Genomic DNA, 16,146 nt, shown 5'->3' with positions numbered 1-16,146 from the left:
ATACTTTAAACAAGAAAACCCAATTCACTTTGTGAAACAAACAGTACCCATACAAACAGCCAGATAACTATTTCATAATGAAAAGATTTCCTTCCATACCAATAAACGTATCAATTTTTAATGAAATTAAGGTAAAAGCAAAGAACAAAACAAAAAAGTCTAAAAAAACCTCTCCACAATTTAACTTAAAAGTGCCTTTGAAAATAAACTTTCTTACTTAGAAACCCTGATTTTAATCTTTGTCCAGTAATTTTGGTAAAATCCTCATCGACTATGAATAAAGCACTAGAATATACAAAGAAAAGAATATGGCTTAATCGAAAACAAAACCACCATCAGAGAAGGTAGAAAGAACCCAATCACCCCCAAAAGTGTTCTATAGTATGGAAGGTACTCTTTAATAGAAACATGCTCTCTATAAATGCAAAAGAGAAACGAGCCTCCTAAATATAAATCCCATAAGATACTGCTTGAATTCCCAATTTGAAAGAAATTACAGTATGAAATATATATGCTACTGTTAACCAATTAGCCACTAAATCGCAATTTTTGGCCAAATTTTTACAGATGAAAAAAATGGGTATATTTCCCAGCTCTCATCATTTCAAAGTGTAAATTCTTCACATGTACAAAGAGACACACCTTTAGAGAAGTTACTCTCTGAATTAATTTAAAAGCAAAATACTTAAGATTGAATAGCTATCTCGGTTGGGATCCATTTTAGGGAATATTAAAACACTGAGACAGGAGAAAAGTGAAAGCTGGTTTAAAAATATAGGTAAAATAATACATTTCATTACTTTGAGAATACAAAATAGCTGCTACTAATAAGCTGGATTTTTAAAGCTAAATGACTTTGCTTTGGTTTCTCTACGCATCTTAATTTAAAATTGAAAACTAATTTTTTCTTCACTGTAACAGTTCAGTCATATGGTACCTGTATTCTCTAACAACGTCTTTGGTGTGTTGGGTCTGTTAATGATTTCTACAAGCTGGTGCAACACCATAGGAATATAAGGCTGCATCTCTATGCCTAGATCATTCCAAAAAGAAAAAGAGAGAAAAATGATTTGAATGTTAAAAGATCAATGTAAAATACTGTGCTTCCCTTTTATAAAACTGTGATAAGTTTGTTTAAATGAAACAAAAAAGAAATTACAAAAATATTAACAGCAATACTTTAATATTTTTGCAGCAATGGCAAATAAGATATATGGATTCTAAGAAACAACTATTGGGAGGTTTAAGAGGGTACTGGATTTTCCTTTTGGAGTAATCAAAAAAAATTTTTTAAATTGACTGAGCCGATGATAGCACAACTCTGTAGTGAAAAAGAGGAGAGCCACTGAATGTATACTTTGAATGTATTATACAAAACATGGGAGTGTATAACACAGGCAATCTAGTGGTGGAAGGTAGACTGTGGCTAACGGGACAAATATGAAAACATTCTCTCATGAATTATAAAAAATGTGTAATCGGGTGGGTTGGGGGAAAAATACACCAAACATAAGATATGGGCTGTAAGTAGTAATATTTTGACAATGCTATTTCATAGTTTGTAACAAATGTTTCACAACAATGCAAGGCGTTGGTGGAGTCCTGTATGATGATAATGCATATCTGTTCTGTAAGTTCGTAATTTTTACTATACATTTATTGTTCATGTATGAATGACATACTTCAATAAAATTTTATTAAAAACAATTATGAAAATATCAGGGCACCTAAATATTTATAATTTTAAAGGAGAATAAAACATCTTACCCATTTGAATGGAAATTTCCCCAATTGCCCATGTGGCATTGTTGCAGACTGAAATGAACTCCGGATTTAGGTTGGTTCCCAATATTGGCATGAAATCAGCTGGGGGGGAAAGGGGAAAACCATTTTAAAAACGGGTGCAAACAGCAATTTACTATGCTTTAAAGGAAACCTACCAGGTGGAAACTAAATTCTAGCCCAGAAACATCAAGCTTCATTATTAAACACTGCAACACCACCTATAAAAGTGTTGAGAAAACAGGCGACTATAACTTAAAAAATATATATTTGACGGTATCAATATATTTATCCTACAAAACTGAACTTTCAAACAGAGGAGACCCAGGAAACATAAATTTTCGTATATTTTAGATACCACAACATAAGAGTTGGTAAAACAATATCTTGCCACCAGACTAAAATAAATAAATAAATACAAGGGGGAAAAACATAAAATAGCAATCAAGAAACAAAAACTAAAACTCCAAAATGTAGCAGACACCATTGGAGGATGCTAGGAAACAATTCATTATTTTGAAAACTGGCAACAAAGGGAAATAATCAAGTGATTATCCTGTTTCTCCTATAAGATCTGTATCTCAAGGTAATTTACTGACATGAGAAATGTCTATTTATAGAAGTATTACTGCTATTTAATCAAGTATTAGAGTATCATTTTTTTAAACTCTTATTAGACAATCCAGTTTCTCAACCTGAGCACTACTTGTCATAATAGGCCAGATAATTCTTTGTTGTGGAGGGCTGTCTTGTACATTGTACACTGTACCCTAGAAGCCAACCAAAAATATCTCCAGATATTGCCAAATGCTGCTGGGAAGGGGGTAGTGGATGGGGGACGACGGTCTTTAGCTGAGAACCACTATCTAGGAAATGATCACTGAGGTTGATAACTTAAAAGAGAGAGCTATCTAGGCACGATATACTTCCTGAAGAAAGTATATACCATCTATGAAGTCTTCTTAAAAACAAAACAAAAAACCTGAATTTCATTAAACCCCAGTCTCCAGATCTTATAAACCAATTTACAGGAAATATAAGGGACACATTAAATGACACCAAGGAAATGCAATCAGCAAAATCTTGTTAAGGGAAACTCTTTTGGACAAATGATCTGATCTCATTAAATAATAATCGTAAACAAGAAAGTAGGTACTGGAATATGAAAAGTTGAAATATGCCTGAAATTTTCTCCGAAGTATCTGGGTGTGTGTGTGTATGTTTGTGCCACTGTGTTTGTGCACTGATGATGGTATTTAAGAAACAGGATTGTACATGTACTGGAAACTGTTGAAACTGGATGTTAAAGGGCTCACTGTATTATTTTTCTCCTTTTTATGTTTAAAATCGTTGTAATAAAATGTTAAAAAATCCTCTCACATAAATTTAAACTCATAAAAACTAAACCAGGTGGTAAATATTTGTCTGACAGGCTTCCCACAATAAAAGATTTCATTACACTTATAGTAGAAGAAAGCTAGGTAAATAATAAGGCTTAAATTTGACAGCACTTTATATATACCATAATTTAAAAACTGGTCAATGATTTATTTATTTATTTTTTTTTGATTTTTAAATTTTATTTATTTCTCTCCCCTTCCCCCCGCCCCCAAGTGATTTAAAATAAAGTTTAAATCATGTATTATAAATAATTGTTCTCCCAAACACTGCAATGTAGAAAGAATAAAACTCCAATTAAGCCATAGATTTGATAGCAATTCAGGTTGCATTACCCAAGTAATTCCGTATTATTCTTATTTTCACAAAAGGCTAAGGCAAATGCTTTGTTATTAAACCAGAAACCAATTATTTACTCTTTAAGTGATAATCATTTCAAAAGTTTCCCATGATATCCGAAGAAAGTATTCTCGTTTATCAGAGAAGAAAACCTGATTATTTTTGCATACTTCCATCAAAAGACGTTACTAAAAAAGTATTATCTATAAACTAGTGCAGAGTACCAAGGCTTCACTGGTGGACATGTCTTTTACTCTACAGCAGTACTTTTCCAACTGATCCCAAGTCACAGAAGTGTCCAGGAAGCTGCTGAAATGATGCTAAGCTCAAGGGCACATGGGTTCCCATCCTGACTCCTTTAATCAGAGCAGCTTTCTTTTAACCAGTAAAATATAAATTTATAAATGTTGGGGTACAATAAAATTCCAGTTCAATAAAAATTATAGCTGATACAAAAATGTTAAAAATAGATATATATCCATAGCATTAAATATTCATACCTATACAAGGCTTAACGTGCTGAAAGCAAGCTTTCGTCAGGTCCCCTAACAGTGCAAAGGAACTCTGTCGAACTTCTGGCATTTTATCCTATAAGAATTAAGAAAAAATTAATTCCACTGTGACACAGAGAACCAGATTTCAAGTCTTTTTAATTTAACAAGTCTTACCTGCATGCATTGGTACATTAGTGTTAGAATGTTACTTCGTGCTACTAGCTGTTCAATGTTTCCTCCAAGTCCTTCAGCCAGGCCACTGAGTAAATCAAGAGCCACTATCATAAAATCTTTATCTGGAGCTTCGTATTGATCTGGTTGAGCATTATTTAGCTGAAATTAAACAATATTTTTTAAAGCAAATTTTGACTCAACTGCTGAACAAGTTTATACACATTACGGTAATTACCAGAAAGGTGGTTTATGATATGAAGAAGGGAAAGAAAATAAATAAATAAAAATACCATGGCTTGTGCAAGAGTCTTCTGTACTAGATTTACACAACGCTGATACACAGGTTCACAATATGGAAGGAAGCCAGATTGCAGGGCCGTGGCAACTGAAGATAGGCACTATAAAGAAAAGAGTATATGTGCTAAATTTTCTGAGTATATCTGAGAGCATGAGGAACACTTCAAATTGTACTCAGCAAGTCCTGATCATCTATTATGTTTGTTCTACAAGTCTACAGTATCTTTTTAAGTCTCCTTTGGATGCCATATCCAAAGGCATTTGGTATTGGCTTGCCAAGTCAGCCAGAAGGGGTTTACTCAGAAGAAAATGTAAAAACTTCACTCAACAGAAAAAGGGAATAGTGAAGCCCCTCCTTTCTAGTTCCTAGCCCCAATGCTACTTCACATACATGTGTGAATATATATACACACAAACACACATTAGATAGCATATAACAAAATTTAAACAATGTAGGTTAACTGGTATATTATAGAAATGCTGCTGAATAGACCCGGATATATATATGCTGACATGGAAACATCTCCAAGATATTTATCATCAAATAAGGTAGAATACAACATATATAAAAGCTTTAGTCTATTTTTTTTTAAAGCCTAACATGTGCATCATACTTTTTCTATTTTACAGGATTTCCTTGTAAAGATATTCCTTAACTAGCTCAAGAAGAAGTTATTTATTCAGCATTTCTTTTTTTTTTTTTTTTTTATTCAGCATTTCAACAGAAATGGTTCAGAATGAAAATTATTAACTCTTTACTTATTCATTATCACATATAACCATTTTGGAATAGGACATGTGTTTCTGACTAAACATACTGTTAGATTAACCAAACGCAAACGCTACCAGCTTAGCGTACCTCAAGTAAAGGGAAGAGATCTTTATCTTCATCCTTTAACATGTTCCATTTCTGGATCAGCGGAGGCATTAGCATCTGAATATATTCCTATTTACAATGATGAAAGACACATAACACTCCACTATTAGATGCAAACCAGCCCATTTTGAATCTAGAAAAAGTAAAATCCATCTAGAGCCACTGTGTCAAATCATTCTTATCTCTACTGGGTCCCGTTTAAAAACTTTTCCTTTCTTTTACCTACCTTTAATCTACACGACTTTGTTCTAGGTTTAAGAACTTATATCATTTTGAAATTGTTTTTATACTACATAAAAATGTTACTTGTTAAATCACAAGGATGAAGCCATCTCAATTTGTATGGTTTTTCTCTCCTACGACTGAACTTTCTTAGTCTTACAGCATGTAGCATGTGACATGTAACATGGTTGGTGCTGTACAGTAGTTTTTAAAATGACAGGTAAACTGAAAGTTATTTTAATAATGAGAATCATAATATTTAAGTCTCCTTATTTAAACTAAAGAATAACCCATAAAATTGTAAACAAGCACAGTAATAATGAATAAGGCACAGATTCTGAAAGGTCTGATATATCTTCAGAAAGAAAAGCAAAAACAAGCAAAACAAAACAAAAATAACACCAAAACAAACCCATAAACTAAGCATAACCACACCTCAAACAGAACAAAACACTAAAAACAATTGCTTAGACACTTGATATTGCAATCACATGTATTAAATCTCTCCAGTCTTTAGCAGGGAGTTTTGGGCTATATTAAAATACTGGTATTACTCAAATCTTATATTTTAGCCTGTTTCCTTTCTAAGATCTACATTCTTAGAGCAGCAAATGCTAATTGTTCAGATCCCCCTGAAACATTTTCATTTTCAAATATGTGCTAACCTATTGATTACAATTATACTGCATATCTTTTTCATAATAGTTAACCAAAGATACTTACTGGTTTGTTTAAATGATGTCCTACTGAATCTGCTAATGTTCCTATGGCATCGTAAAGAATGAGCAGGTTCTTGTGCTGGTATTTACTAAATGCAAAGACCAGCGTATCAAGTATATAAGCAAGGTAAGGAACGAGTTCTGTACAAGCCTCCTCTTCTAAGGTAGCAAAGGCACTGTAATTTTTAGAAAAAAGAATGACTGCTTATTGCTATATAGATGAATATTTTACAGAGGTAGGAAATTAAGTCTCTAATTTACAGAATTCTCATTTACACTTTACAAGCTTTATCTCCTGCTTCACCAAACCAGATGTTTATTTTCGTTATTTCTTTCCCATTCCTCATCAATTTTTCCTTTCCAAGAGGCTAGGCCCAATGCACATCTACTTAACCACAATGGTAAAACCTGAGACTAAAAACATCTGGGGCTTATTTTTTAAAAAATTCAATACGTTTATTTGGTGCTTGCTATTTATTTAAGTCTGTGAGTGCAAAGAAGAAAAGGTTCCTGTTCTCAGGGACCTTACATTTTAGTGACTGGTCCAGATGACTGAAGCAGAATTAAAACTATTAGGTTCTAATTCACACCTTACTCTTCATATGCTCATAAAGGACCACAAAACTACAAAAAAAAAACCCCTGTAATACTTAGTATGTCTGAAAAGTATAAGCACACAGCAACATCACTACCTCTCAAATATTTCTCTAAGCCGTACACTGCATTATTTCAAATTTACCTTATTTATTAGGAGAAATATATAACGAACCAGCATCTCAGTGCATTTTGAGACCTAAATTTGTCTCAACTGTAAGGTAATATCCAGCTTTAAAATTCTAAAACGTTTATCTTGTTTTTATCCAATCAGGAATTTTCTAAAGTGACAGGCATATGCCATCTGTTAAATGAATTAATAATTATCAAATAAATCTCTATAGTTACCCCCCCATAAAAAAAAACCCAATGCTATTAATCAACATGGTTCCCCTTGTTCATCTCATTAAGAATTAGATCTCTTCTAGATGTAGTAATCTTATGCTTCAGATCTGGTAAAGTCCAACTCTATTTAAATTTACTTTTTTCTTTTCAATAGTTATTTCAAGGTCAATAGTAAAAGCAATTCTATTTGAAAAAATAAAGAGCCTAAGTTAAAATGACAAAACTTTTTATAACACATAAAAGGTTTGTCCCAGGAACCTAACATTACTAATTAGTAATATTAAGACTGCTGGTCTATTATAAAAATAGGCAGCTCCAAACTCAACTGACAGAGGAGCTGCTGGAGCAGATCCACATTTAGCACACCAAGGTTACAGGTGGTAAGTGACATCTGTGGTTATGATATGACTTTTCTTCTGTTACGGTAGATGACCTGTAGACCAAGAAGTTGCACTGCTGAGATGTGAATGTAAGATTCTGCTGTTATCACAGCCATTGACAATGGGAAAAATGAAGGAAGGAACTGTAGAGATAGATTGATGCCTAGTTATATTTGGATTTATAAAATCATCAGGTGTAAGGTACAAATGACAAAATTTTCCCAAACAAATCAGATCAGTCCTTCAAAAACCTTACTAAGAAGAAAAAGCAAGGAAAACACATTTCTGACAAAGCTGGAAAACTGTTCAACAGAAAATATCCCGTTAATGGTTTCATACCAACATTTGATTACAAGGTTGAAAAGTGGTGCCCCATAGAATTACCCACCCCCTTCCTCCACAGTGAGCATTTTGTTATGAACCAATCCCACCTGCAGGCAGCTTCTTGTACTCTCTTGTTGCTATCCAGGATACGCTTTAGCAATTCTGTCATTAATGGCTTCAGGTACGTGTCTGGGGGCTGGCTGACTACCCAGTGTGCATAGCGGCTAAGAGTCCAGCACGTTATGGAACGCACAAGAGCCTTTTTATCAGAGAGGCACTGAATGAGGTGAGGAATGAGCTCAGGCAAGTACGGAATCATGCCCTGCATGCAACCTAGAAAAAAATTACAGCAATCTTTCAAAAAGTGCTAAAATTTGGTTAAACAAAATCATTCTAAATATTGAATCAATACATGTATTCATGAAAAATAGATAATTTCTACTGCAATAAATATTACTGTAATAATCTGTTCCAATATTATTGGGGGAAAAAATAACCCAAGCGACAGTGCATCGCTGCTCCAAAGTATTTTCCAGTAGGGTAAACACCTCACTTTACCTCTGCTACATACAAGGTTTATGGTTTTCAGTAATGTCTTTAAAAGATTTCAATTTCTTATAGACAGATGTTTACAGGGATGTTTAACAGAAATGAACCAATAACTCAGAAGACACTATTGCCTTATTATGTTTCCTAGTCTTACCTAGGGAATAAAGTTCTTTTTCTAACAAGGGGAATGCTTTGGACAGTCTTCTTATTCCATTTCATTTCCTTTATTATAACAAAAATCATTTGTAAAATATTGGGCTGGGGTTTAAAATATGGTTGTGGCTGATTAATTGTCAACTGGCTCAAAGTAAAAACTTTGAGATGATTTGGGATTCAAAATATCCTTCACAAGATTCTTATCTACCCCCACAAGAGAGCATAAAATAAAGTATGTGAGTTTAATAGTGGATAATCTGCATATAGAGTAACAATCCCTAAAAGCAGACTAGTCTTATTAGCACCTATTAAGGATTTCACAATTCAAACCTGATATAGGCTTACCTTCAGCAATTGCTCCTAAAACCAAGATGCCTGATTCTTTAACCACCCATTCATGATGAAAAAGTAGTTCTTTCAAAAGGGGCAAAATATGTGGCAAAAGCTCATCACGATACACATTTGCGAGAACATCTAGGGCAGCAGCAGAACATTTTCCTGTAGAAATATTTGAAAATTAACTTTTATCATTTAAATATTAAAAATGCGTATTGCATATAAAATACTTTATTCCTACTTATTCCAGACTTTCTAATAATTCAACTAAATAGAGTTGAGTATGTTCTATTGAAAAGGAGATATAGTGCTTTATGTACCAGAAAACTGGGGCTACTACACTTGATCCTATCACTTTATTCTATGACCTTAAGCAAATCACAACCCTAAAAATAGGTTTCCTTTCCTAACAAAAAAGTGTTCATTTATCTTTATAAAAAAGTCACCTACAGAGCATCTTGTATGGCTAGGTATCAGTGATAGATTCAGTGATATAACTATGAAGGAGGCAATGTTCTGAAGGATAAAAGAGTCAAAACCCAAAAAATAAACACCATCAAATATAACATATGATGCTTAAGAACTACAACACAGTACACTTAAAATATATATACATATAAAATATAAATGTGTATATACACACACACACATATATATATTATGCCTGCCCTACCGCACCCCAAATACTTGGAAGCCCTCATACTTGCTACAACATGGATGAACTTTGACGACATCATGTTCAGTGAGATAACCCAGGTACAAAAGGATAAATATTGTATGATTACACTTATTAAAACAGGCAAATTCATATAGACAGAAAGTAGAGGTTTACCAAGGGGGCAAAAAGAATGGGGTGGGAATAGGGATACTAATGTTTAATTGGTATAGTTTCTGTCTGGAGTCATGTGTCAATAATACCACTTAAGTATGCACTTATGGCTAAGTATTTATGATTTATATATATCTCCACATTAAAAAAAAAAAATGATACCCTGGTTTCTCTTCAGATAGTATAAATCTTTCACCTTTTACTAAAGATTTCCATGGAGAAAAAAGAAGTATGATGGTTATGTTAAGGAAAAGTATTGAACAATTGTACTGAGTTATGAGCTGAACTTGCTGCTTTTCAAGTTTGTATGTCTTGTTCTTGCAACGTAGTTATTTAGACTTGGGTGTCTGCCAGACATTCTTGAAAAAGAATGGGAGTCTGTAATTTGAAGGAAAATAACTGACACTGTTGTCAGTGATGAAAATTCAAGCTTTTAAGTGAAAATCAAAATTTTGAAAACTTGTATTTACTGCTGTGAGCTTGACAATGTGCTCCTAATAATACATATTACATAATCATAAGTGGGTAAAAATTCATTCAAAATGTAAAGCAGACAAATAGATTTCAGATTATTAAAGTTCAATTTAAGAATATAAAAAGTTCATTGATAAGGTTTCACATTCCACATTGCAACTAAATCTTTTTAAGATACCTCAATTGTTCCATTGTGGTATGGCAGCAAATAAGAGGATCTACAATTACCTTTAAAAACTTAATTTTAAACTTAATTCCTCCTCTTCCAACTACCTGTTTGAGGTCAGATTTCCTTTGTAATGTATGGCAACAGAATGAATGCAGAAGCAGATATGAAAATCCATCTGAGTTCTATAAAGTCAGGCCTCCAAAAGATTTGCAAAGTTATAGAACAATGCCACACACTTCATTAATGTTTCTGTTATTTTTCCATTACAAATATATTTATGTTATCATGTAATAGGTTTGTTTTATAAAATTAATAAATATTTTTAATGTTAATTTCTGATATGATACTAATGGATATAATCCACCTAATTAAGTTACTTAGGGTCCTCAATTAAAGAGTATAAAAGAGTCTTAAGATCAAAATATGTGAGACAGGGGGTCAAATAAACCCAAGACAATACTCAAGGTCAGTGCTGCAGTAATTTTAAAGTATATTAAGATAAAAATTAGATTAGCACACCAATCCTGTGATCTCACTAAAAGTACTGCTTGAGATAAGGCTAAGAAAAAAAAAAAACGAACATAAGGCTAAGAAAAAAAAAAAATGAACAAAGAAAAACCGAGCACTACAGATATGGCAAAATTTGTGAAAGTGATACACAATTGGCGAAAGCTTGTGAAATGAAACCCACTAGGATGGCTATAATCAAAAAGACAGACAAGCATTGGTGTACATGTGGAGAAACTATTGATGGGAAAGTAAAATGGTGTAAAGCTCCTCTGGCAAATAGCTTGGCAGTTCCTCAAAAAGTTTAGACAAAATTATCATATGATCTAGCAATTCCATTCCTAGATTCCCAAGGTAACTGAAAGCAGGATTACTCATACTAGCAAAAAAAGGGAAACAACCCAAATGACCCATCAGCTGATAAAAAGATAAACAAAATCTGATATATATACATACAAAGGATATGTTATTCAACAAAAAGAATGAAGTATTGATAAAATGCCACGACATATTTGAACCTTGAAAACATTATGCTAAGTGAAAGAAGTTAGTAACAAAAGACCACATATATATATATGAATGATTCTACATAAGAAATGCCCAGAATAGGTAAATCTAGACGCAGAAGGCAGATTTAGTGGTTGCCAGGGTCAGGGACGGTGAAGTGGGTGGAAGATACTGAATGACTGCTAATGCAAACAGCTTTCATTCTGAGTTAATGATATTGTTCTGAAATTGACTGTGGTGATGAATAAACAACTGTGTACAAACTGAAGGTGAATAAATTTAAATTTTAAGTGCATATATGGTATCGTAATTAAATTATGTCAATAAATAAAACTTTTTAATAAAATAATGTCCAGTATTTATAATGCTTCTAGGGAGAGCAAATAGATTGATATTTGCCTAGGGTTTATGGGGATTTGAGTGGTATTGGAAAATGGGAGGGATTTCTAATGGTTAAGGATTTCTTTTTGGGGAGAAGGAAATGCTCTAAAATTGACTGTGGCGATAGGTGCACAATTCTGCAAATATACTAAAAAACCACTGGACTATATACTTTAAATAGGTAAATTGTATGGTATGTGAATTACAGCACAATAAAGTTGTTATTAAAGCAATAACTAAAGCTTTTCCCATTCTTACTTAGATTCCAGTCAGAAATTGTATCATCATCATCAATTTCATCATCATCATCATCTTCCTCTTCAATTCCATCTTCATCATGCTGTTGAGCTACAGTCCTTGACCGATGAAAACGTGGCCTTATATCCTGCTCACTATCAGGAATTGTTTCATCTTCTTCAACATCACCCTGTAAAGTAAATTGTTGCTGACATTTATTATAAGCTAATAATAAATACGTGAGTTAAAGAATCAGAATATCCAAATAATGGAATAACTCACAGCTTGAAAAAGTTTTAGAGGATCCTAATTAAGAACCATCCCCCTATGCAGAATACATTTCTTTGTGGAGGGAAGAAGAGACTATCATATAGCAACATATATATCAGCCACACTATACTACTCTTTATTGGCTGGTATAGTTTAATGTACTTGAAACAAAATCAGATTAGCTTATTTATGAATCATATTTTCAAATAGTAATAATTTAGGTACTTTTTGCTTATACCTTTAAACTTCTGCAACGTACTATAAATAATAGGGAGTTTATTTACATAGGGTCTATTCTAAACATATCTGCTGTTGGCCAAATTCACAGATTTACTAAATAAATAAAAAAATCATCTTTTCTATTCATCAGAAAATAGTTTTCTTACCTTAAGTAGGATAATATCTATATCTGAATACTTCATGCCATTCACTAACACAGGGATCAACCTATAAATAAATTAATTAATGAAACAAACATCTAAAGATCTCAACAGAATAATTAAAGAAGGCCCTACATAATAACTTACATTACTAACCCTAAGTATACTAATAATACCAATAGGACAACCACTGGTAATTATATTTTAGGTCATATTTAGTAATGAGTTTGCTCTTCTCAAAAGAATATTCCTCAAGAGTGGATGTGGCTCAAGCAGTTGAGTGCCTGCCTCCCATATGGGAGGTCCAGGGTTTGGTTTCTGGTACCCCCTTAAAAAACAAACAAGCAAACAAATGAAAGAGCCAACTTCCCAAATACAAGATCCTGGGTTCAACCACTGGCCCTGGTACCTAAAAAAAAAAAAAAAAAAAAAAAAAAACTTCTCATAAACCTCTTGGGCCTTTTACATAACTAATTCACAGGACCCACTAGATGTAACCTTAGCAGGGATATGGTAGGCTTACTAGGGTGCTTAGAAATAAAAAAAAGCAAAATACATATAGCATCCTTTAGATCTGTGTCAAAAATATAGAATTATCCACATCACTACTTGCATAAATAGATCATCTAGGAAAGATAAACAAGAAACTGGTATCTGTGGTCTAAAAGGAACAAACTGATCTTTTTATTTCTAGATGGTGTGCCATTTTAAAAATTTGTGATGAAACAGTTAAGTAATTTAGGGTATCATATCCCCCTGAGTATTATGCAGTCATTAAAACAGAACCAAGATGACAATAAACATAGAATTCTAGGTATACATGGAATATTCATGACATCTAGTTAAAAAAAAAATAAGAAGTCAAAACACTAACTTTAGTTCCTCTTGAAGCATGATGGTTTTAAGCTTTGACTTTTTTTTTTTCTTTCACTAGCCTACCACACGTACCTGCAAGATTCCCTGAGGTAAAAAGGTGTGAGAACAGTTTGGAAACATACACAACAAAATCTAGAGCTCCCTACTTCCAAATTCTACCTTTAATTTCCCCTGACCATTGTTCTACGTGGCTTAGGGCAAGTGTGACTAGGTAAAGAAACTCAAACTCAACAAGCCAATTTGTGGGGTTAGTAATTATAAAGTACCTTCCATATAACCTAGTGAGAAAGGTATTTTGACTACCCTTTTACAAATGAGAAAACTAAAGCTCAGATTAGGAGAATAAAGATTCAAAACCAGTTTAGCCTAACTCCAAAGAAAATGCTCTTTCTGCTACACCAGAGTTTTGTAAATTAAGAAACTCTTGCTCCTCACAATAGTAACTTTAGTCTTTGCTGAGGCTTTACTTCAAACTGTGACATGCTGGAATGTCAAATAAACGAGACCCCCTTTGAGTACAACTCTAACCAAATCAATGAAGTAATTATGAAAGCCCTTCATTAACTAAAGGAACAATAATACGGAAAAGCTGTATTTAAAATTCCCTGCATAGGTTTAAGAGATGTGGTTCAGCCAGACTTCTCTGCTCAAGTCCTTTTATATTCTAAAATAAATAAATAATTAAATATTATGGCTCATACAATATAAGTGGATACTTTTATAATACCCATGGCAATGTTTTATAAGCTACAGGCATTTTGCAAGAAAACAGGTCCATTTAGATCACCAATAGTTACATCACTGAGAATCTGTGTCAGTAATTTCAGGGAAATGGTGAGAACAGAAGTCAGACTAAAATACTGACGTGTGAACAAGAAGTAGTAAAGACAGCGAACCCCATTTATTCTTTTGGCACTTAACTGTAAATTTTTTAAGATGCAAGAAATTGCAGCAAGTTAAAAAGTTATAGAAAAAGAGACAACAGAAAAGGAAAAGCTGAGAGAGAATCGATCTCATGAATGAGAAAAAGTTACGTTATCCAGACGGTAAGTAGAGACAGGTTAGGAAGAAGACAATCCATGTGAACATGTATCTGTACATTTGGGGTCATCTGTCTTTATACAGAAGAAGTGCTCAAAGTGAATGTGAACCTCTGAAGAGTAATAAAGGCTTCGAACAGTTGTCCTCATGAATGGAAGACAGAAAGTAGACAAGAAAGATCGACAGATGTGAATGCTCTACCTGGGGTTGAAGACCAGATTTCTACTGCCCTCAACCCCCTGGGAGTATAACTTTCCCCAACGGTGCGCAACACCTTGCTTAAAGAAGACAAGAAATTAAAGGGGACCTATATCAATGGAAGGACATCCTGTGTTCATCGACTGGAAGATTATTCTTAAGATATCAATACTACCTGAAGTGATCTAGCTATCCAATGTACTGTCTATCAATGACCCCCCCCCCTTTTTCTAGAAATGGCAAAGCTCCTCCTCAAATTCATGTGGAATTACAAGGAACTCCAAATAACCAAATAATCTTGAGAAAGAACAAAACTGGAGGCCTCATACTTCCTGATTTCAAAACTTACTACAAAGCTACAGTATTTAAAACAGTGTGGTACTGGCATAAGGATAGACATATAAATGGAATAGAACTGAGAGTTTAGAGATAAATCCATGAAATCTAGAGCTAATTGATTTTCAATAAAAGTGCAAGTCCATTCAATGGGGAGACAAGTCTTTTCAACAAATGGTGCCCTGACAACTGGATATCCATATGCAAAGGAATCCATGTGCAAAAGAATGAATGTGGACCCCAACCTTTTACCACATACAATAATTAGTTCAAAATGGACCAATGACCTAAATAGAAGGACTAATACTATAAAATTGTAGTAAGAACACAGAGGGTAAATTGACTTCGTCAAAATTAAACTTCCGTATATCAAGGGACATTATCAAAAAAGCGAAAAGATAACATACATAACGAGAGAAAGTATTTGGAAACTATATACCCGATAAAGGTATAATTCCCAGAGTATATAAAGAAATCCTACAATTCAACAACCAAAAGACATAAAAAATGGGCCAAAACAGAACACTCATTTATTGCTGGTGGGAATGTACAATGGTACAGCCACTATGGAATACAATCTGGCGGGTCTTCAGAAAGTTAGGTACTGAGTAACTATACGACCCACGATCCTATTTCTAGATTTATATTGTACCCCAAAAGAACTGAAAGCAGGAAGTCGAGTAGGTATTTGCACACCAATATTCACAGCAGCACTTTCCACAACTGCCAAAAGATGGAAGCAACCCCAAGTGTCCATGAACAGATGAATGGATAAACAAAATATGGTATATATATACACAATGGAATTTTATTCAGCTGTAAAAAAGTGAAGTGCTAGTACAAATATACAACATCAATGAACCTTGAAGATACGTTGAGTGAAATTAAGCCAGACACAAAAGAACAAATACTGCATGTTTTCTCTTATTTGAAAAATAATCAGATTCATAGAGAC

At 33.5% G+C, this 16,146-nt stretch overlaps 1 protein-coding gene and 1 non-coding gene across 8 annotated transcripts in view; one reads left to right on the top strand and one right to left on the bottom strand.

Annotated features, from left to right (window-relative positions):
- The window catches only part of TNPO1 (transportin 1), a 114,532-nt gene that overhangs the window by 34,679 nt on the left and 63,707 nt on the right, over positions 1-16,146 (bottom strand). For all 7 annotated transcript variants that reach the window (XR_009188595.2, XR_011645967.1, XR_011645979.1 and 4 more), the window contains 11 exons: positions 12,747-12,807; positions 12,112-12,280; positions 8,996-9,148; positions 8,053-8,278; positions 6,307-6,478; positions 5,344-5,430; positions 4,478-4,585; positions 4,188-4,346; positions 4,020-4,107; positions 1,768-1,866; positions 938-1,033 (listed from right to left, as the gene is read on the bottom strand). Coding sequence is in view for 3 of the 7 variants with exons in the window: in XM_071208558.1 (XP_071064659.1) it covers positions 938-1,033; positions 1,768-1,866; positions 4,020-4,107; positions 4,188-4,346; positions 4,478-4,585; positions 5,344-5,430; positions 6,307-6,478; positions 8,053-8,278; positions 8,996-9,148; positions 12,112-12,280; positions 12,747-12,807 (1,418 nt within the window). In the remaining 4 variants the exon portion in view is untranslated. The remainder of the gene's footprint in view (positions 1-937; positions 1,034-1,767; positions 1,867-4,019; positions 4,108-4,187; positions 4,347-4,477; positions 4,586-5,343; positions 5,431-6,306; positions 6,479-8,052; positions 8,279-8,995; positions 9,149-12,111; positions 12,281-12,746; positions 12,808-16,146) is intronic.
- On the top strand, positions 9,974-10,093 carry LOC111761100 (U5 spliceosomal RNA). Its single transcript, XR_002794557.1, has one exon. It is a non-coding gene; the product is annotated as a U5 spliceosomal RNA (small nuclear RNA).

This window comes from Dasypus novemcinctus, chromosome 2 (genome assembly GCF_030445035.2).
Source record: "Dasypus novemcinctus isolate mDasNov1 chromosome 2, mDasNov1.1.hap2, whole genome shotgun sequence".
Taxonomy (NCBI): domain Eukaryota; kingdom Metazoa; phylum Chordata; class Mammalia; order Cingulata; family Dasypodidae; genus Dasypus; species Dasypus novemcinctus.
This window is presented reverse-complemented; position numbering and strand designations above follow the sequence as displayed.